Source organism: Lactuca virosa, chromosome 4 (genome assembly GCF_052849685.1).
Source record: "Lactuca virosa cultivar CGN04683 chromosome 4, Lactuca_virosa_CGN04683_v6, whole genome shotgun sequence".
NCBI lineage: Eukaryota > Viridiplantae > Streptophyta > Magnoliopsida > Asterales > Asteraceae > Lactuca > Lactuca virosa.
In genome coordinates this window covers 64,317,780-64,341,061 of record NC_136429.1, presented here as the reverse complement: position 1 = coordinate 64,341,061, position 23,282 = coordinate 64,317,780, and the positions used below count along the sequence as shown (strand labels likewise).

The 23,282-nt window shown below is 36.0% G+C and overlaps 2 protein-coding genes across 2 annotated transcripts; both read left to right on the top strand.

Annotated features, from left to right (window-relative positions):
* The first annotated feature begins 2,568 nt into the window (after positions 1–2,568).
* LOC145104958 (cytochrome P450 CYP736A12-like) lies at positions 2,569–4,632 on the top strand. The gene is made up of 2 exons (XM_079042113.1): positions 2,569–3,290; positions 3,852–4,632. Exons 1-2 carry the CDS (start codon positions 2,616–2,618, stop codon positions 4,404–4,406), a joined length of 1,230 nt encoding a protein of 409 aa, XP_078898239.1. The 5' UTR covers positions 2,569–2,615; the 3' UTR covers positions 4,407–4,632.
* Positions 4,633–18,866: 14,234 nt separating this feature from the next.
* On the top strand, positions 18,867–21,075 carry LOC145104956 (cytochrome P450 CYP736A12-like). The gene is made up of 2 exons (XM_079042112.1): positions 18,867–19,588; positions 20,150–21,075. Exons 1-2 carry the CDS (start codon positions 18,914–18,916, stop codon positions 20,975–20,977), a joined length of 1,503 nt encoding a protein of 500 aa, XP_078898238.1. The 5' UTR covers positions 18,867–18,913; the 3' UTR covers positions 20,978–21,075.
* Positions 21,076–23,282: the final 2,207 nt, after the last annotated feature.

Sequence of the window (23,282 nt, the reverse complement as noted above, 5' to 3'; positions counted from 1 at the left end):
CAATTGTGACTCTAAGCTCAAGAGAAGAAGAAAAGAAGATCTAAGCCAATATTTGAAGAGGTAAACATCTAGATCTGATGTATTAAGTTAATTTTCGAATTATGTATGCTAGATTAGGGTTTGCAAGTCTTGGATTCAATGCATGTACAATAGAGAAACCTAGATCCAAGCATTAGGGTTTGTATGAGCACATAGGATTGTTCTTATGCTTAAAACCCATCAAGTACCTGCACCTGAGACGGAACCATAACTAGAACCGGAACCACCTCCCTGAGTTCTCATCACCAAACTAAAATGCAACATGTCGAAGATGAAAACATACCCAAAAATCCTCCTCCCATAAGCTTCTTAGATTCTCCAGGACTCTCCCTGATTCAAGTATGGATCCTGTGCTTTCAGTAGTATGGGCCCAATACTACCTTCCACACCTATCCATACCTTCCTCAAGGATCATCCCGAATCCTCTAAGTCACATTCTCAAACCTATGCACCAAAAACTCACTAAACCGCACCACTAAACCCACTAAAGCATATCCTAGGCTCTCCTAGGTTCCCGACCTTACCCAACCCTCAGCTACTGAAGGACTCCTACCAATGTCAACTATCTTCCTCATGAATATAGTCACATGCAACAACGATTAGATAATCATTCGAGTAAAAGAGTCAACCCTAGAACGGTTGGACTCAGACAAGAGCTGCGCAATAGGGTCAAATCCATCACTCTAAGATTATTTAACATGTACCACATGTGACTTAGCATATTCACTTAGCAGTCAATTCACATCACTAAGAGTCCCAGAAAGCATAAAGCAAGCAACATTCAGGCAACAGAAAATCTAACCAACATACAATAATCAAGCCATTATATCCACTTATCTGGAATCCATACTAGCATGCAATTCTAAAGCTCATACAATCAGACATATAAATGCATCTCTCCTATCATATACCACTGAACAGATCCTTAGCCCTAATCTAGCATGTAATTCTCATAATCATATCATATATATCATAATAAACACGTATTGGTTCTGGGAACCACTTACTTGAGCTCGGACGATTGCACGCATCACACCCCTTTCTTTGATTAAAAATTTCTTTTTAATTAAATGTTTAGTTTATAAAAAAATTTCACCAAACCCTCAGTTTGAGTTCAAGCACACACGAGAGTATGCTCGAATCCCTCAAACCAAGGCTCTGATACCAACTTGTAACATCCCGAAAAGACCAAGGCCTTTCTTCCCCAAGGCATTCTTGAGCTTACTATTCGAACGTCTATTTCCACCATTCTTGCACATATTCTCTAAGTAGTCATTTTGATCGTTTGTTTAAGGGGTTTAGAAGGATTAGGGTTTACTCAGTTTAATCGGATTAGGGAGAAGAGGGACAAAGAGTAACCAATGAGAGAAGGACGAAATGATCGCAATTAAGGAAGTCTCCTGGTTTCCTAAAGTAGTTGATAACAAACAAAGCCTCAATGGACTAAATTATCCCTACGTATGAACTCACTAAAAGCAAAACTTGACGATGGATTGGTATAACGACCAAACGTGCAATAAATTAAGCATTTAAAGACTCCATAGATAGAAAAACCGACTTAGGGACTAAACGTGCAAGACCACTATAACACAAGGACCATTCGTGTAATTTACTCTTATTTCTATCATAGTTTTCATTTATGAGACGCTTATATATTAATCTCTAGTGATAATATTTATTTAAAATATTTTGTAGTAAAATTGATGTGTTTAATAAATGACTAACCGAATAAGGAGGTTTTTGCGGAACATCTTAGATAGATGGAAAACAATAAATAAGTTCATAAAAAAAGCAATTGAAAAAGTTTTACCACTAGTGATATAATTTTTAATTAAATCACAAATATAACAGAATAATGATGTGGCAAAAATAATGATAAAATTATATTGACTGTTCAATACAAATTGAATGACCGATAGTAAAAAAACAAAAAGCTATATGCTTCATTTTAATAAATGATTAATAAAAAAATAAATAGTAATAAATTATAAAATAAAGCCATCGGAAATAGTTTAAATTAACTAGATTTTTTTGGAACAAATAAAAACACTGTTATATATATATGCATGGACCAAAATTATATATATATATATATATATATATATATATATATATATATATATATATATATATATATATATATATATATCAAATTAATAAAAATCAATTCCTTTAATTAGTAAATATATGAAAATATTAATATGCTAATACATTAATATAATAGTGTAATAGTGTTTTATTATACTTATACAAAATTATCAAAAAGAATAAGGACCACGTGCTAATTGACCATGCATGGGTCGGTGAAATAATCACTTTGGAAGAAGTTATTCAAGGACAACTTTTTTATTTAAACAAGTTAATAACATGACTTCAGCAAATCCGATAACCGTGTTAATTAGGTCAAAGTGAGCACAAACACGTTATGAAAAATTACAAACATAATATGCCAAAAAAAAAATTAATCAGCTAATGCTAAGAAGAATCCATAAAGTCCATCAACCCAAGCCATCTATTTATACATCTATATCACAAAGATAATCTGTACCATAGAAGCTTAAACAAGCGGCTTGACAATGCATTCTTTTGCACTTGCAATACTCCTAGTTCTCACCGGAATCTTATTTTGGCAATGGTGGTCAACTCATGTCCGCTGTAAAAAACTACCACCAGGCCCCATGCCCTTACCAATCATTGGAAGCCTCCACTTATTAGGAAATCTCCCACATCGCGCCCTCCACAACCTCTCCCAAAAGTATGGTTCGATCATGTCCATCCGCCTTGGGTCCATCCAGTCTGTGATAGTCTCTTCACCTGAAGCCGCCAAACTCTTCCTTGGAACCCATGACGCCATTTTTGCTTCTCGTCCCAATACAGAAGCTGCAAAATACCTATCTTATGGTAGCAAGGGAATGACACTTACGGAATATGGACCATACTGGCGTAGCGTGAGAAAGTTTTGTACGTTGGAACTGCTGAATGTTATGAAAGTTAAATCTTTTGCAGGGATGAGAAGGGAGGAAATTAGGTTGATGGTGGAGGAGATGAAGGTTGCATCAATGGAGCGTAAGGTGGTGGATTTAGATGAGGCTGTAGGTGCGTTGGTTGATGGAATGACGTGTAGGATGATTTTTGGTAAGAAAAATAAGGATAGGTCTATTTTCAAGGGCGTACTTGATGAGACCATGGAACTAGCAGGTGCCTTCAATTTGGCAGATTATGTGACAATATTAGCTCCGTTTGACCTTCAGGTACGCAATTTCATAATCTTCACCTCAATTTTGCCAAAAGTTCATAGAGATATTTTTTATTAAATACACATAAAAATATGTATACTAATATGCATGTTTGCCAATCGAATCAAACATTGGCTTTTTGCAGTGGCAGAACCTATAACCCAGGTTTTCAGCCTTATTAGTATACCAGATCCTATTTTTCTATAGACGAAAGATGAATTTTTTGAAAAATGAATTATAAGACAGCCAATGCATTACTTAGAACAAACCAAGTTTGTACCAATTTTTTTTAGTAATACTTATTTTGGCCACCTTGATTAAACTGTTTGTGTTCCCTTCTTGACTTTATGATAATAATCTGAGAGAGTAAATCAGATTCATATATTAAATGATAGTAAGATACTAATTATGTTTCTTTCGGGTAACAACATTTTAGGAAGCTAATACATCAAAATCGTGTATTTCATACATTTTAGACATGATTGGCTTTTATAGTTGCTTTGAGTTATTAATTGTCTTGAGTATTGAGAAATATATCAAAGATTCTGATCCATTTCTCATATTCTGGATTTGCAGGGCTTAACTAAACGCTTTATGTCGTTAGAAAAAGGCATTGATGAAATGCTCGAGACATTGATAAATGAGCATGAAGAACACGGTCGTGTCGGTTCTCAAAGGCCTGATGAAATGGATTTCATTGACATATTGATGTCACTAAAACAACAATATTCAAATACCCATGATGAGCTATCCTATACAATTGATAGGTCTAGCATGAAGGCCATTTTACTAGAAATGGTAGCTGGGGCCCGTGACACTGTAAAAACTTCAATTGAATGGATATTAGCTGCACTTATCAAACACCCTAGAGTAATGAAAAAGCTCCAAAAAGAATTGAAGACTGTGATTGGAGATAAAAACGAGGTTGAAGAAACAGATTTGGCAAAGCTAACTTACTTGCACATGGTAGTTAAGGAGACTTTTCGGCTTTACCCGGTCTCTCCATTATTGATTCCGCATGAATCTATGGAGGATGTCATAGTTGATGGTTACTATATACCAAAGAAGACTCGTGTTATTATAAATTATTGGGCATTTGGACGTGACTCAAAACTTTGGTCTGAAAATTAGGAGGAGTTTCTTCCAGAGAGGTTTCTTGCCAAAGATATTGATTTTCGTGGGGCTGATTGTCAACTTATACAATTTGGCATAGGAAGAAGAGGATGTCCTGGAATGAATATGGGGTTACTGAACGTTGGTTTAGTGATTGCTAACATTGTACATTGCTTTGAATGGGAGCTACCGGATGGAATGTCACCAAGTGATCTGGATATGAATGAAAAGTTTGGTTTAACTATTCCTCGTATTAAGCCTTTATTAGCCATTCCAATATACCGCACTTGAGGAAGCTAGAAAGGCTTAGATTTTTTCAGGACACTTGGCAATCAAAGAATGAAACAAACTTTGGGGTTGCTTAAGTTTGAATCTTTCATTTTGTAATGTTTTCATGTGTTTACTAGGCAAATATATAGTTAAAATACTGCAAGTTCATGTTAAAAATAATTATTAAATTGATATTTACTATGAAATAATAGTTTCTTACACTAAATTGTTATGTAAAATTGTAATGATTTCTTACCATATTATAATATATATTAAAATCATATCATTTAATATTTTCTTAACGAGGGTTTCGGGCCAACTTTCGCACAACGATTATTCTCTCGCTACAAACATGAGACTATGGATCATGTCGTGGATTTAAACATGACACTACTACAAAAAAGTACATGGGACCTTCTAGAAAAGACCCAGTTTTGAAAAAAAACGGGTTTTATTAGTAGGGATATCGGGGCTTTTAATTTATGACCCGATTTAAAATAAGTGATCGGGTTTTATACTCTTTGGATGCCCTTTTCTCGAATTCATAGGCCCAGTTTTAACAACCAGACTTTTTTACCGATAAACGAGCAACAACTTGGTTTGTGAGATTAATTTTATCAACAATGACAGCGTGGTTGTTCAACACCCTAATTATTCTCAAATGATTATGTATAAACTCATATACTTCACCTGGTTTCAACAAACTACAATTTTTATATTCTTTTCTTTCACCATTACCTCTTTGCATTCTTTGCACGTTACTGTTCACCATCAATTTTTACTTCAATTTCGAAAGGTATTGTGATTACTCTTTTATTTATGTTGCATATTTATTTCAAAAGTTTGTATTTGTAAGTTATATTTTGTTAAAAGAGTTCTAGTTTTTTATATGACAGGATTACCGCTTTGCATTATTTTCACATTACCGATTCATCATCACTTTCAACTTCACTTTCCTAAGGTATTGTGATTACTCTTTTATTTATGTTATATATTTATTTTATAAGTTTGCATTTAACTTCTGAGATCGAGTAGTTTTGTTAAAATATTTCTATTCTTGTTATATAACAGGAATGACGGGAGAAATCAATTGAACCACAAAGCACACTTTTCTAGCTTGATCTAATCTGAACAAGTAAGGTAACATTTTTTTTCACTTTTAAGCAATCGTTCGTATTATTCTAAATTTTATTTTATAATTTAGGTACATAATACATCGCATATAAACTCTATTTGACATAATTACCAAACCACCTACACATCACATAACTTCTTTACAAAAATATTACGACAATATAAGGTATGTCTACAAAATGTGATATCAAATAAAACAAGACAAGGTTTTCTAATGGTTTCACAAACATCAAAACAAACGAGTTTAGGTCGAGAGAATCAAAGTATTTGGTTTAGTGACTCAAATGGCCTTTAAGATTTAGATCCTAAATTGATGCAAAAACCTGCTGAAAAAGTTTAGAAAAATTATATATTATACAAGTTTACGAATTCCCAAAAAGATTTTATTATAATAAAGTAATTAAAATGCATTATGTTTTTGAAAATCCTAAAGAAATCTACTTATGCTATTTAGAGAAACAATAGTCAAACACTTTGAAATTTGTACATGTAAGCAAAAAGACAAGCATAGTGACAATTAGCAACCACCAAATGGTGAAAAAGTCCAAAAAAATTGGTCTTTGTGATAATTTGTAACTTGTATTGTAGAAAAGTTATTGTCACTTTTTATACTAAACAATTCAAACAAATAATACAACTTTTGGAATTTAATAAAAAGCGTAAAAGTTATTACTCAAACAAATAATATAACAAAGCTAAACATCAGAAATAATTTGGAGAAAACATAGCCTGCAAATAATATCAAATGAATTAACCAATATATTTACCTCTTCATGAGAGCTAGCATTGATAGCAAAAAAAGTGAGTGTCCCATTCAACTTCAGCCTACAGTTAAGTATATATATCGATAATTGCAAATAAAATATGAACCATGAGATTGTTAACGAAAAAAACTCTAATCAGTTAAAACAATAAATTTCTTTTTATTTGATTAGTATTGCTATTATTGCACAACTTTTTAAAAGTTCTTTGTTGTAACATGACCAAATGAAAGTATGGTGATATAAATTTATAAAAAACAAGTAAAATGAAACTATTTTGCTATTTTTTCAAATAAATCTTCAATATATTTACCTCAAGAGTCTTGGAATCCCTCACTGGGAAATCACTTTTATGTGCTTTCAATATATTTACCTCAAGAGTCTTGTAAACTATTTTTTTGTCATAAATCACCAAAAGCATGAACTTATGTTGTAAACTAGATTATTTTGGTGGGCATAATATTACCTAATCTTCTCTTCCGTTAAACAACCAATTAAAGAGATTTGCTGAGTGGCGGAAAGTAACAAATCTACCATGGAATAAACACAGAAACGATGAACATATATTACTTTTGCGGATGGGTTTTGGGAAGGCGACTCAACGACTCACCTGTCTACATTCATGCGCCGACAGTTAGATGACCACCGATACGACGCTAAGGGTGATTGAGAAAGAAAATACAACCATCGTTCTCTATTTTTAATATGTAGAGGAAGAGATTGAGATAGAACCAAAGAGTTATTTATAAGCGGTGGTCAATGAGAAGCAGAGGAGATATACCCTAGATATTGCGATGATGACCATTCGACTTGCTACCGAATTCTCCAATCAACTTCTCTTCTTCCTATATTACGATTTCCAATTTCCTTATGATATTCAGTGTCGCTCCGTTTCCTTTGGAATTTAGATTTCCCGCACGTGTTGCACTGACCCCGACCCTGCTGGCCTCTCAAACGCTGATTAGAAGTCTTGGGTCTCTTCCAGGGACCCTCCACTATATGCACCTGATCTGACTCCTTCTTACCAAGGTGCTACAAATCGATCTCCCGCTCTCAGTCTCTGGAAATCATATCATTCAGGGTATTGCACCCTGAAATACTCACAAACTCCCTGATATCATCTCGCAACATATCATGATACCTCACCTTCTTCATTTCCTCATCTGCTGCATACTGCGGAACCAATAAAGCCCTCTCCCAGAACTTGGTAGTGATCTTTGCCACAGTCTCAGTAGTCTGGCGGAGATCCAGAAACTCTCGCACCAGCTGCTGCACCTCAATCACCGGTGCAAACTCAGCTCGGAACCTGGTCGAGAAGTCATCCCATGACATAGCATCAACAACATCATCATCCGTCTCACTACCAACCTCTTCCCACTAATCTCGTGCCCTGTCCTTCAATAGTCAGGAAGCATATATGACCTTCGCCTCCTCGGGGAAAAAACTCGTTTTGAACGCGTTAGTCATATCTGCTAACCACCTCCTACTGGAAATGGGGTCCCTTTCCCCATGGAACGTAGGAGCTCCACACGTACAGAACTCAAGGAAAGAAAGAGTGCGGTATCCAATGATAGCCATAACCTCAGCACAGAATGCACCCAGACGCTCATCTAAGATCTCCAATATCCCCTCCTTGACAGAACCAAATATCACAGGAGTCTGCTCCAAAATACCGCGAGTAATCTCCGATGGGATGAACTCCCGCATCTGCTCGCTAATCGGCTCAGTACTGTTGGATTAGTGTCTAAGCCCGTAACTATATTTGGTATGTATTTGACCCGGTTATGCATGGTCCTTTTGGGTTGCCTTCACCAAAGCAACTTGACAAGGTAATTTGATATGAGAGAGAGGATATTATGGTTTATTAATATATTATAAGAATAATATATTAAAGGAGAAATCATATTTATTTAATTAGTATTAGTCATAAATTAATTAGGAATTAATTTGGTGACTAAAAGAGATTAATTAAATAAAGGGGCATAAACTGTCAAATGTGTGATAGTTGAGTTTTGGGCTGGGAAACCTAATGGACTAAGGGGAAACGAAATTATGATGAAGGATCATCATATTTTCGTCCAAGTGCCTTATTCCAGAAGGTCCCTTGGGCTACTTGGTGGCTAAGGTATCCATTAGGGTTTAGACTGAAACCCTAGCAGCTTGCACTATAAATAAGACCCCAAGGCTCTAATTTTCGGCCACTTGCTTCCAAGAGAAACCCTAGGGCCGAAAATTAGCATCCTCCCTCCTCTCTCAAAGTTGCCTTCTTGCTTGAGGTGTTTATGATCCATTAGAGGAGTTACAATTGTGACTCTAAGCTCAAGAGAAGAAGAAAAGAAGATCTAAGCCAATCTTTGAAGAGGTAAACATCTAGATCTGATGTATTAAGTTAATTTTCGAATTATGTATGCTAGATTAGGGTTTGCAAGTCTTGGATTCAATGCATGTACAATAGAGAAACCTAGATCCAAGCATTAGGGTTTGTATGAGCACATAGGATTGTTCTTATGCTTAAAACCCATCAGTGGTATCAGAGCCTTGATTGGTTTCTGTTGTATGTGATGCAATTGTCGAATTCTTGCTGAAAAACAATTTTCTTGCCTCTGCCCGAACCAACTCGGCGAGTCAGTATCTGGACTCGGCGAGTTGGCCCTACTCGGCGAGTTTAGATTGCTACTCGGCGAGTTTGGGACTCAGACAGAGGATATCTCGAGATTTCTTGCTGTTTTGGTGAAGAATAATTGCCTTATATGTTTTTAACTGATAAAATTCGAATTTTATTGTTATTGAAAGATTATCCTTGCCAAAACACAAGATAATTACCAATTGATTAGATAATAAATTCCTTATATGATTAAAATTGATTATTTGAATTAATTAGGTAACTTATCTTGCAAGAAATTGAATTAGGTCAAATATAGATAATCACTAAATTAATTGTTTGATTTATATTATTTGTTATTTGATCCCTTGTATTTTGAAAAGTTCAAAACTTGCCCTCAAGTTTTGAAATTTAATTTTTGATTAAAAGTTTAATTTTGATAAATTTAAATTTCAACCCTTAGAATTTTATAAGTTTAAAATTCAATCTTATACTCTATCTATTACAAGATTTATATATATATATATATATATATATATATATATATATATATATATATATATATATATATATATATATATATATATATATATATATATATATATATGAGTAAACTACACGAATAGTCCCTATGGTTTAGGGTAATTTGCACTTTTGGTCCCTAACTTATTTTTTTAACTCGGAAGATCCCTACTGTTTGTTTTTGTTACGCGATTGGTCCCTGTCTTACTTAAAAAGACTCTTTTTCCCTTGATTTGTTAATTTCTTTAAATAAACACAACCCCAACCCCACCCCCTCACCTTACGTTACCTACCCTACTATTTTTCTCTATTTAAATAATAGTCTTTTTAGATAAGGTAGGGACCAAACGCGCAAAAACAAACAGTAGGGACCAAGCGCGTAACAAAAACAAATAGTAAGGACCTTTGGAGTTAAAAAAATAAGTTAGGGACCAAACACGCAAATTACCCTAAACCATAGGGACTATTCGTGTAATTTACTCTATATATATATATATATATATATATATATATATATATATATATATGTATAAGAATAAGCTAGTCTTATCGCTAGTAGGCCTCATTCACGAAGCTAGTCTATAAGGTGGGTATAAGGTTGCTGCCTCTAAAATGGCGCTTAATGGGTGTACACTTACACCTACCGCTTGCTTGACTGGTGGAGGGTCGTTAGCCGAACGGATAGGATAGGGCACTTAATTCCTCATTATAAGTATAATGGAAATATTAAAGTAACTACATTGTTTTATAAATTCCCAATCTTAGTTACTTTAGGGTAAAATGTGAAAATGATGCTATTCCATGGAATTACACTTTGTACCCCTGTCAAACGTTAGTGGAGCGTGCGTGGCTAACCGGCACACTAATTTGGGATTGACATTGGTGACAAAGGGTGGCTCGATATTTTATCATAGATCAATGGAGCGTGCGTGGCTAACCAGCACATTGATTAGGTGATGAAGACATTGAGTGCACCATGTTGATTCGCATGGTTATTCACAAACTTGTTTGCGATCCTCGGCATCCCAGTCGCAAATTCAAAGTGCATATCGAGATTTAAACATGCCATTGAAATGTTCAATGAATCTCAAAAGAAATCTAGGAATTTTCAAATACATTTAAAACTTAATTTCTTTTCGTTTTTCATGGTGAGAATTAGTGAATCGTCATTCACTTACCTTCAAATTATTTACTTTTAGATTACGTCATCCCTTTTCTAAGTTGTAAATAATGTTGTTGGATCCTAGCCCTAATTTCTCATTTGGGTGTTTAATTGGGGATTCATTTCTAATCAAACTTTGTTCCTTTCTATTTCAGATGTCTAACGCAAACGCAAACAACAACACTTCTGGGTCATTCTCGTTGATGAACCTATATCAAAAGGTGACATTTGATGGCTCGAACTTCAACGAGTGGATGAGATACATTCGCATGATAACTCGCTACGAGGACAAAGAATATGTCCTCGACGAGAAGCTAGAAAAGATCAACCCAGAAGAAGCTACTCCTGAAGAGATGGCCGCCTTTGAGGCCCACGAGCGTGATGCAACGAAAGTTCATTGCATCATGTTGGCCACCATGAACCTCGAACTCCAAAAGTCCTATGAGGACATGTATCCATATGAGATGCACCAAGATTTGTTGGACAGGTACCACCAGAGCGCGAGACAAGAGCGCTATGAGATCATCACCAACATGATCACCGCAAGGATGGGGAGTGGAGAATCCCTAACTGCTCATTTGCAAAGAATGCAAAGGTATGTTGATCGTCTTCTAAAACTTAATGTTAAGTTTGATGAGGATTTGGCTATCGACATCATCCTCCACTCCTTGCCTTCATGCTACAACCAGTTCAGAATGACCTACCATATGAACAAAGAAGAGGTCACCCTGAGTAAACTTCAAGGGCTCCTGAGGACAGCTGAGAGCAAACTCAAGGAAAAATCTATTGCATCATCCTCTACTGTAGCTGCTCCTGTGTTGGAAATTGGCCAAGGAAAGGGAAAGAAGAGGAAGGCTCCTTCTAAGAGCCACCATAAGGGTAAGACCCAAGATGGTTCCTCTTCTAGTGGGACCAAAGCAGGTTCTGTTAAGCCCTCTTCTGACCCCAAGGAAGCAGAGTGCTTCTATTGCCACCAGAAGGGCCACTGGAAACGAAGCTGCCCTAAATATCTGCAGGATATTAAGGATGGGAAGATAAAGCCCACCTTTGCAGGGGCTAAGAAAAAGTAGGGAAGTGGAGCATGGAAGGATAAACTTGATCATGGGAAACAAGAAGTCTTCACCAGTAACCAAGATCGGAGTTTATTCCTTATTGTTGAGTAATGGGTTAGGGCTATATTTAAATAATTGTTGCTATTCGCCAGATATGGCAAGGAACATCATTTCTTTTCATGGATTGTTTAGACAAGGTTTCAGATATTCGTTTGATAATAGTAATGGTTCTATTAATGCTTATTTGAATGGTGTCTTTTATTTCAATGCATTACCTTGTAATGGGATTTATGAATCTGTGTTAGTTATAGATAATTTAGGAAATGATGTTTTGAATATTGATTCGTCCACAAGTTTGGACAAAGCATGCTTGCAGCATTGTCGCCTTGGCCATGTTAACAAGAAACGCATAGCCCAACTCCAAAAGGTTGGAGTCTTGGAGTCATTCGACCTTAGGGACGATGACGTGTGAATCTTGTTTACTTGGGAAGATGACCAAGTCACCCTTTACTGGTACATGTGAAAGGGGTGAGGGTGTATTGGATCTCATACATACAGATGTATGTGGACCCTTTAGATCCACCACAAGGGATGCTTGTTGCTTCTACATGACTTTTACAAACGATTATAGCATATATGGATATATCTACTTGATCAAGCAAAAGTCAGAAACCTTTGAAAAGTTCAAAGAGTTTAAGAATGAAGTGGAGAATCAGCTGGGCAGGAAAATCAAGATGCTTCGATCTGATCGAGGAGGAGAGTACCTAAGTCTTGAGTTTCACGACTATCTAAAAGAATGTGGAATAATTTCGCAATTGACGCCTCCTAGAACGCCACAATTGAATGGTGTGGCTGAGAGACGTAATCGAACCTTATTGGACATGGTTCGTTCTATGATGAGTCGTGCTTCGTTACCAATCTCATTCTGGGGGTATGCCTTAGAGACTGCCGCCCATATCCTTAACTTAGTTCCCACCAAGAAGGCTGCCAAGACACCTCACGAGATGTGGACAGGGAAAGCTCCCTCGTTAGCACATATCAAGGTTTGGGGTTGTGAAGCTTTCGTAAGACGAGAGACTCATGACAAGCTAGAACCTCGTAGTGAGAAGTGTTATTTCATCGGCTATCCACATAAGTCTTTTGGCTATCTCTTCTATAGACCAAGTGACAATGTTGTCTTTGTTGCTAGGAGAGGAGTTTTCAGAGCGAGAGAACTCATAAGTCAAGGAGACAGTGAGATTCAGATTGACCTTGAAGAGCTTCAAGAGTCAGGAGATGAAGGAACCTCTGACACCGGCGTTCAACCTGAGGAGGAAACTCCTGTTGAACCAATTGACCAGTCCTTACCTCTTAGACGTTCGAGTAGAGTTATTGTTCCACCCCAGTTTTATGGTTTCCATATTACTACTGACGGAGATACGTTTATTAGTGATAGTACACTAGTAAATCTGGACGAACCTAATAGCTACAAGGAAGCCATGGCAGGCCCAGAGTCTGCTAAATGGAAAGAGGCAATGGACAGCGAGATTCAGTCCATGTATGACAACCAAGTTTGGAATTTGGTTGACAATGTACCGGGTCGTAAGACAGTCGGGTGCAAGTGGATCTTCAAGAAGAAGACAGACATGGATGGGAAAGTGCATACTTATAAAGTGCGATTGGTCGCGAAGGGCTTTACTCAAACTCCTGGAGTTGACTTTGATGAGACCTTCTTGCCAGTTGCCAAGATAAAGTCTATTAGGGTAATGCTCGCAATAGCTGCATTTCATGATTATGAAATCTGGCAGATGGACGTAAAAACCGCTTTCCTAAATGGGAAGTTGGCTGAGGATGTTTACATGAATCAGCCAGAGGGTTTTGTCGATGCGAAGCATCCAAATAGAGTGTGCAAGCTTGAGAAATCCATTTATGGATTAAAGCAGGCATCTCGCAGATGGAATCTTTGTTTTGACGAGAAGGTCAAAGAGTTTGGTTTTCTGCGAAACGAAGATGAGTCATGTGTGTATGTCAAGGCCAGTGGGAGTATAGTGAGCTTCCTCGTATTGTATGTCGATGACATACTACTCATAGGAAACGACATTCCAACCTTGCAGGAGGTCAAATCCTGGCTTGGGAAGTGTTTCGCTATGAAGGACCTCGGAGAAGCTGCATATATACTGGGAATAAGGATAGTGAGAGATATTAGTAAGAGACTGATAGGACTCAGTCTGGATACATACTTGGAAAAGGTACTAAAACGTTTTAGTATGGAAAATTCCAAGAAAGGGGAGTTACCAATCCAATGCAATACCAAACTGAGTAAGACTCAGAGCCCAAGTACAGAGGCAGAGATAGTTGATATGAGCCGAGTACCTTATGCTTCCGCAGTTGGCTCGATTATGTACGCTATGACCTATACTCGCCCTGATGTGGCCTTCGCTTTGAGCATAGTCAGCAGATATCAAGGGAACCCTGGTAGGGCGCATTGGATTGCTGTCAAGAATATTCTTAAGTACCTACGAAGGACCAATGAATGGTTTCTAGTCCTCGGTGGGAGTGATGACTTAAGGTTGCGAGGGTACAGTGACGCTAGTTTTCAGACGGATCGGGATAATTACCGATTGCAGTCAGGCTGGGTCTTTACCCTGAACGGAGGAGCAGTGACTTGGAAAAATTCCAAGCAAGAGACCGTGGCTGATTCAACGTGCGAATCAGAGTACATTGCAGCAAGCGAGGCGTCTAAGGAGGATATATGGTTGAAGAACTTCATTGGAGACCTTGGAGTTGTGCCATCCATAAAGGAGCCCATGGAAACTTTCTGTGATAATGAAGGAGCGGTTGCCTTGACCAAGGAACCAAGAGATCATGGCAGATCTCGACATATCGACAGGAAATACCATTTTATTAGACATCAGGTAGAAGAGGGACTCCTCATTGTGAAGAGGGTATCGTCAGAAGATAACCCAACAGATCCCCTTACGAAGGGACTGAGTAGGGTTAAGTATTTGAAGCACGCTAGGAGCGTTGGACTAAAGGACGATATTAGTTTAGATTAGATAGATAGGAAATTTGTAATGGATAATTTTGTATTCAACATTTTGATGATTAAATAAAGGTGTGTTATTTATAAGAAAGTTACTATCTTGTGTTGATTATTTATCTGTTATTTCCAATTTTGCATGTTTTGACTTCCCGAATAATAAGATTGTTCGAATAGTCCACAATCGCTCATATGTTGGAAGTAGATATGAAAGAAGATTGTCATAAATTTGTTTGTAGATTGTCTGAAAGGATTTAGACATAGCAAAGGTTTGCTACGAAGTTTATGAGTGCTTATGAAATTTGTTTTGAGCATTGGAATAAACCCGCACTTGCTAGTATCACTTCATGAAAGTTATCATAAGTGATCGCAAGATGATAATATCATATAATCTTTAAACCTAGAGATATGGTTGTTGTTTGCTAGTTGATTATGCATTGATAATGCGAAAACGCATCAGTAACTTGATGTTATAAAACGCATTATTGTGTGTGACCTAGCTAGTAAATGATAAAAGCATATAAGTCGAAGTTTTCTGTACCTTTTATTCTAAGAAAATAAAAGCGATATCTTGGCCGCTCGATGATTTAGTTTGACTTATGTGCCGGGCCCGGTCAGAATGAAGTTGATGTGTTCAACTAAATTCTATGTCGAATAAATCAGAAATCGAGAAACAAAATGCTGGATAATAAGTATTGTCAGCATGATATCTAGAATAGAGGATTATACGATCCCTTATCTGAAGGACATGATTTTGATCAGAGTTGACAGAAGCGTATAAGAGCTACGATTGCTAACCAGATCCTGAAGTCGTATGCGAGATATAGTTACTAGACTTATCCAAGTGGGAGACTGTTGGATTAGTGTCTAAGCCCGTAACTATATTTGGTATGTATTTGACCCGGTTATGCATGGTCCTTTTGGGTTGCCTTCACCAAAGCAACTTGACAAGGTAATTTGATATGAGAGAGAGGATTATTATGGTTTATTAATATATTATAAGAATAATATATTAAAGGAGAAATCATATTTATTTAATTAGTATTAGTCATAAATTAATTAGGAATTAATTTGGTGACTAAAAGAGATTAATTAAATAAAGGGGCATAAACTGTCAAATGTGTGATAGTTGAGTTTTGGGCTGGGAAACCTAATGGACTAAGGGGAAACGAAATTATGATGAAGGATCATCATATTTTCGTCCAAGGGCCTTATTCCAGAAGGTTCCTTGGGCTACTTGGTGGCTAAGGTATCCATTAGGGTTTAGACTGAAACCCTAGCAGCTTGCACTATAAATAAGACCCCAAGGCTCTAATTTTCGGCCACTTGCTTCCAAGAGAAACCCTAGGGACGAAAATTAGCATCCTCCCTCCTCTCTCAAAGTTGCCTTCTTGCTTGAGGTGTTTGTGATCCATTAGAGGAGTTACAATTGTGACTCTAAGCTCAAGAGAAGAAGAAAAGAAGATCTAAGCCAATATTTGAAGAGGTAAACATCTAGATCTGATGTATTAAGTTAATTTTCGAATTATGTATGCTAGATTAGGGTTTGCAAGTCTTGGATTCAATGCATGTACAATAGAGAAACCTAGATCCAAGCATTAGGGTTTGTATGAGCACATAGGATTGTTCTTATGCTTAAAACCCATCAAGTACCTGCACCTGAGACGGAACCATAACTAGAACCGGAACCACCTCCCTGAGTTCTCATCACCAAACTAAAATGCAACATGTCGAAGATGAAAACATACCCAAAAATCCTCCTCCCATAAGCTTCTTAGATTCTCCAGGACTCTCCCTGATTCAAGTATGGATCCTGTGCTTTCAGTAGTATGGGCCCAATACTACCTTCCACACTTATCCATACCTTCCTCAAGAATCATCCCGAATCTTCTAAGTCACATTCTCAAACCGATGCACCAAAAACTCACTAAACCGCACCACTAAACCCACTAAAGCATATCCTAGGCTCTCCTAGGTTCCCGACCTTACCCAACCCTCAGCTACTGAAGGACTCCTACCAATGTCAACTATCTTCCTCATGAATATAGTCACATGCAACAACGATTAGATAATCATTCGAGTAAAAGAGTCAACCCTAGAACGGTTGGACTCAGACAAGAGCTGCGCAATAGGGTCAAATCCATCACTCTAAGATTATTTAACATGTACCACATGTGACTTAGCATATTCACTTAGCAGTCAATTCACATCACTAAGAGTCCCAGAAAGCATAAAGCAAGCAACATTCAGGCAACAGAAAATCTAACCAACATACAATAATCAAGCCATTATATCCACTTATCTGGAATCCATACTAGCATGCAATTCTAAAGCTCATACAATCAGACATATAAATGCATCTCTCCTATCATATACCACTGAACAGATCCTTAGCCCTAATCTAGCATGTAATTCTCATAATCATATCATATATATCATAATAAACACGTATTGGTTCTGGGAACCACTTACTTGAGCTCGGACGATTGCACGCATCACACCCCTTTCTTTGATTAAAAATTTCTTTTTAATTAAATGTTTAGTTTATAAAAAAATTTCACCAAACCCTCAGTTTGAGTTCAAGCACACACGAGAGTATGCTCGAATCCCTCAAACCAAGGCTCTGATACCAACTTGTAACATCCCGAAAAGACCAAGGCCTTTCTTCCCCAAGGCATTCTTGAGCTTACTATTCGAACGTCTATTTCCACCATTCTTGCACATATTCTCTAAGTAGTCATTTTGATCGTTTGTTTAAGGGGTTTAGAAGGATTAGGGTTTACTCAGTTTAATCGGATTAGGGAGAAGAGGGACAAAGAGTAACCAATGAGAGAAGGACGAAATGATCGCAATTAAGGAAGTCTCCTGGTTTCCTAAAGTAGTTGATAACAAACAAAGCCTCAATGGACTAAATTATCCCTACGTATGAACTCACTAAAAGCAAAACTTGACGATGGATTGGTATAACGACCAAACGTGCAATAAATTAAGCATTTAAAGACTCCATAGATAGAAAAACCGACTTAGGGACTAAACGTGCAAGACCACTATAACACAAGGACCATTCGTGTAATTTACTCTTATTTCTATCATAGTTTTCATTTATGAGACGCTTATATATTAATCTCTAGTGATAATATTTATTTAAAATATTTTGTAGTAAAATTGATGTGTTTAATAAATGACTAACCGAATAAGGAGGTTTTTGCGGAACATCTTAGATAGATGGAAAACAATAAATAAGTTCATAAAAAAAGCAATTGAAAAAGTTTTACCACTAGTGATATAATTTTTAATTAAATCACAAATATAACAGAATAATGATGTGGCAAAAATAATGATAAAATTATATTGACTGTTCAATACAAATTGAATGACCGATAGTAAAAAAACAAAAAGCTATATGCTTCATTTTAATAAATGATTAATAAAAAAATAAATAGTAATAAATTATAAAATAAAGCCATCGGAAATAGTTTAAATTAACTAGATTTTTTTGGAACAAATAAAAACACTGTTATATATATATGCATGGACCAAAATTATATATATATATATATATATATATATATATATCAAATTAATAAAAATCAATTCCTTTAATTAGTAAATATATGAAAATATTAATATGCTAATACATTAATATAATAGTGTAATAGTGTTTTATTATACTTATACAAAATTATCAAAAAGAATAAGGACCACGTGCTAATTGACCATGCATGGGTCGGTGAAATAATCACTTTGGAAGAAGTTATTCAAGGACAACTTTTTTATTTAAACAAGTTAATAACATGACTTCAGCAAATCCGATAACCGTGTTAATTAGGTCAAAGTGAGCACAAACACGTTATGAAAAATTACAAACATAATATGCCAAAAAAAAAATTAATCAGCTAATGCTAAGAAGAATCCATAAAGTCCATCAACCCAAGCCATCTATTTATACATCTATATCACAAAGATAATCTGTACCATAGAAGCTTAAACAAGCGGCTTGACAATGCATTCTTTTGCACTTGCAATACTCCTAGTTCTCACCGGAATCTTATTTTGGCAATGGTGGTCAACTCATGTCCGCTGTAAAAAACTACCACCAGGCCCCATGCCCTTACCAATCATTGGAAGCCTCCACTTATTAGGAAATCTCCCACATCGCGCCCTCCACAACCTCTCCCAAAAGTATGGTTCGATCATGTCCATCCGCCTTGGGTCCATCCAGTCTGTGATAGTCTCTTCACCTGAAGCCGCCAAACTCTTCCTTGGAACCCATGACGCCATTTTTGCTTCTCGTCCCAATACAGAAGCTGCAAAATACCTATCTTATGGTAGCAAGGGAATGACACTTACGGAATATGGACCATACTGGCGTAGCGTGAGAAAGTTTTGTACGTTGGAACTGCTGAATGTTATGAAAGTTAAATCTTTTGCAGGGATGAGAAGGGAGGAAATTAGGTTGATGGTGGAGGAGATGAAGGTTGCATCAATGGAGCGTAAGGTGGTGGATTTAGATGAGGCTGTAGGTGCGTTGGTTGATGGAATGACGTGTAGGATGATTTTTGGTAAGAAAAATAAGGATAGGTCTATTTTCAAGGGCGTACTTGATGAGACCATGGAACTAGCAGGTGCCTTCAATTTGGCAGATTATGTGACAATATTAGCTCCGTTTGACCTTCAGGTACGCAATTTCATAATCTTCACCTCAATTTTGCCAAAAGTTCATAGAGATATTTTTTATTAAATACACATAAAAATATGTATACTAATATGCATGTTTGCCAATCGAATCAAACATTGGCTTTTTGCAGTGGCAGAACCTATAACCCAGGTTTTCAGCCTTATTAGTATACCAGATCCTATTTTTCTATAGACGAAAGATGAATTTTTTGAAAAATGAATTATAAGACAGCCAATGCATTACTTAGAACAAACCAAGTTTGTACCAATTTTTTTTAGTAATACTTATTTTGGCCACCTTGATTAAACTGTTTGTGTTCCCTTCTTGACTTTATGATAATAATCTGAGAGAGTAAATCAGATTCATATATTAAATGATAGTAAGATACTAATTATGTTTCTTTCGGGTAACAACATTTTAGGAAGCTAATACATCAAAATCGTGTATTTCATACATTTTAGACATGATTGGCTTTTATAGTTGCTTTGAGTTATTAATTGTCTTGAGTATTGAGAAATATATCAAAGATTCTGATCCATTTCTCATATTCTGGATTTGCAGGGCTTAACTAAACGCTTTATGTCGTTAGAAAAAGGCATTGATGAAATGCTCGAGACATTGATAAATGAGCATGAAGAACACGGTCGTGTCGGTTCTCAAAGGCCTGATGAAATGGATTTCATTGACATATTGATGTCACTAAAACAACAATATTCAAATACCCATGATGAGCTATCCTATACAATTGATAGGTCTAGCATGAAGGCCATTTTACTAGAAATGGTAGCTGGGGCCCGTGACACTGTAAAAACTTCAATTGAATGGATATTAGCTGCACTTATCAAACACCCTAGAGTAATGAAAAAGCTCCAAAAAGAATTGAAGACTGTGATTGGAGATAAAAACGAGGTTGAAGAAACAGATTTGGCAAAGCTAACTTACTTGCACATGGTAGTTAAGGAGACTTTTCGGCTTTACCCGGTCTCTCCATTATTGATTCCGCATGAATCTATGGAGGATGTCATAGTTGATGGTTACTATATACCAAAGAAGACTCGTGTTATTATAAATTATTGGGCATTTGGACGTGACCCAAAACTTTGGTCTGAAAATTGGGAGGAGTTTCTTCCAGAGAGGTTTCTTGCCAAAGATATTGATTTTCGTGGGGCTGATTGTCAACTTATACAATTTGGCATAGGAAGAAGAGGATGTCCTGGAATGAATATGGGGTTACTGAACGTTGGTTTAGTGATTGCTAACATTGTACATTGCTTTGAATGGGAGCTACCGGATGGAATGTCACCAAGTGATCTGGATATGAATGAGAAGTTTGGTTTAACTATTCCTCGTATTAAGCCTTTATTAGCCATTCCAATATACCGCACTTAGGAAGCTAGAAAGGCTTAGAGTTTGTTCAGGACACTTGACAATCAAAGAATGAAACAAACTTTGGGATTGCTTAAGTTTGAATCGTTCATTTTGTACTGTTTTCATGTGTTTACTAGGCGAATATATAGTTAAAATACTGCAAGTTCATGTTGAAAATAATTATTCAATTGATATTTACTATAAAATAATAGTTTCTTGCACTAAATTGTTATGTAAAATTGTAATGATTTCTTACCATATTATAACATATATTAAAATCATATCATTTAATATATGAAAAAAACGGGTTTTATTAATAGGGAAATCGGGGCTTTTCATTTATGATCGGGTTTAAAATAAGTGACCGGGTTTTATACTCTTTGGATGACCCTTTCTCGAATTCATAGACCCTAGTTTTAACAACCAGACTTTTTTTACCGAGAAATGAGCAACAACTTGGTTTGTGAGATTAAGTTTTATCAACAATGACAGAGTGGTTGTTCAACACCCTAATTATTCTCAATTGATTATGTATAAACCCATATACTTCACCTGGTTTCGACAAACTACAATTTTTATATTCTTTTCTTTCACCATTACCTTTTTGCATTCTTTGCACGTTACTATTCACCATGAACTTTTACTTCAATTTCGAAAGGTATTGTGATTACTCTTTTAATTATGTTGCATAATTATTTCAAAAGTTTGTATTTGTAAGTTATATTTTGTTAAAAGAGTTCTAGTTTTTTATATGATAGAATTACCACTTTGCATTATTTTCACATTACCGATTCATCATCACTTTCAACTTCACTTTCCTAAGGTATTGTGATTACTCTTTTATTTATGTTATATGTTTATTTTATAAGTTTGCATTTAACTCCTGAGATCGAGTAGTTTGTTAAAATATTTCTATTCTTTTATATAACAGGAATGCCGGGAAAATCAATTGAACCACAAAGCATACTTTTCTAGCTTGATCTAATCTGCACAAGTAAGGTAACATTTTTTTCACTTTAAGCAATCGTTCGTATTATTCTAAATTTTATTTTATATTTTAGGTACATAATACATCACATATAAACTCTATATGACATAATTACCAAACCACCAACACATCACGTAACTTCTTTACAAAAATATTACGACAATATGAGGTAGAATGTGATATCAAATACAACAAGACAAGGTTTTGTAATGGTTTCACAAACATCAAAACAAACGAGTTTAGGTCGAGAGAATCAAAGTATTTGTTTTAGTGACTCAAATGTCCCTTAAGATTTAGATCCTAAATTGATGCAAGAACCTGCTGAAAAAGTTTTTTAAAAAAATAAATTAAACAAGTTTACAAATTCCCGAAAAGATTTTATTATAATAAAGTAATTAAACAAGCATTGCTATTATTGCACAACTTTTTTAAAGTTCTTTGTTGTAACATGACCAAATGAAAGTATGGTGATATAAATTTATAAAAAACAAGTAAAATGAAACTACTTTGCTATTTTTTCAAATAACTCTTCAAAATATTAACCTCAAGAGTCTTGGAACCCCTCACTGGGAAATCACTTTTATGTGCTTTCATCATTCTCTCCAACATATTTGATAATAAAAAGTCAGGTGAATATAAGTTGTAAACTATTTTTTTGTCAGAAATCACCAAAAGCATGAACTTATGCTATAAACTAGATTATTTTGGTGGGCATAATATTACCTAATCTTCTCTTCCATTAAACAACTAATTAAAGAGATTTGCTGAGTGACCGAAGGTAACAAAACTACCACGGAATAAACACAGAAACGATGAACATATATTACTCTTACGGATGGGTTTTGGGAAGGCGAATCAACGACTCGCCTGTCTACATGCATGCGCCGACAGTTAGATGACCACCGATACGACGCTAAGGGTGATTGAGAAAGAAAATACAACTATCGTTCTCTATTTTTAATATGTAGAGGAAGAGATTGAGATAGAACCAAAGAGTTATCTATAAGCGGTGATCAATGAGAAGCAGAGGAGATGCACCCTAGATTTTGTGATGATGACCATTCGACTTGCTACCGAATTCTCCAATCAACTTCTCTTTTTCTGATATTACGATTTCCAATTTCTTTCTGATATCCGGTGTCGCTCCGTTCCCGTTTGAATTTAGATTTCCGAGTTCCAATGATCCCCATTATGTCTTGTTGAAAAATGACAATACTCTAATCTCCAAAACTAATTCTTACCCCTCCACTATCAGACCATATTGGGAAGTATGTGGATTTGGATTTTGGAGGGTAATACAGAATCGTAGGCATGAAGGAAAAATCAATGTGAAAGAAG

Bases quoted from the DNA above. Each gene is read 5' to 3' on its own strand.
- LOC145104958 (XM_079042113.1), top strand. From the start codon at position 2,616: ATGCATTCTTTTGCACTTGCAATACTCCTAGTTCTCACCGGAATCTTA. The intron at 3,291-3,851 runs GTACGCAATTTC...CTGGATTTGCAG, and splicing joins TAGCTCCGTTTGACCTTCAG to GGCTTAACTAAACGCTTTAT.
- LOC145104956 (XM_079042112.1), top strand. From the start codon at position 18,914: ATGCATTCTTTTGCACTTGCAATACTCCTAGTTCTCACCGGAATCTTA. The intron at 19,589-20,149 runs GTACGCAATTTC...CTGGATTTGCAG, and splicing joins TAGCTCCGTTTGACCTTCAG to GGCTTAACTAAACGCTTTAT.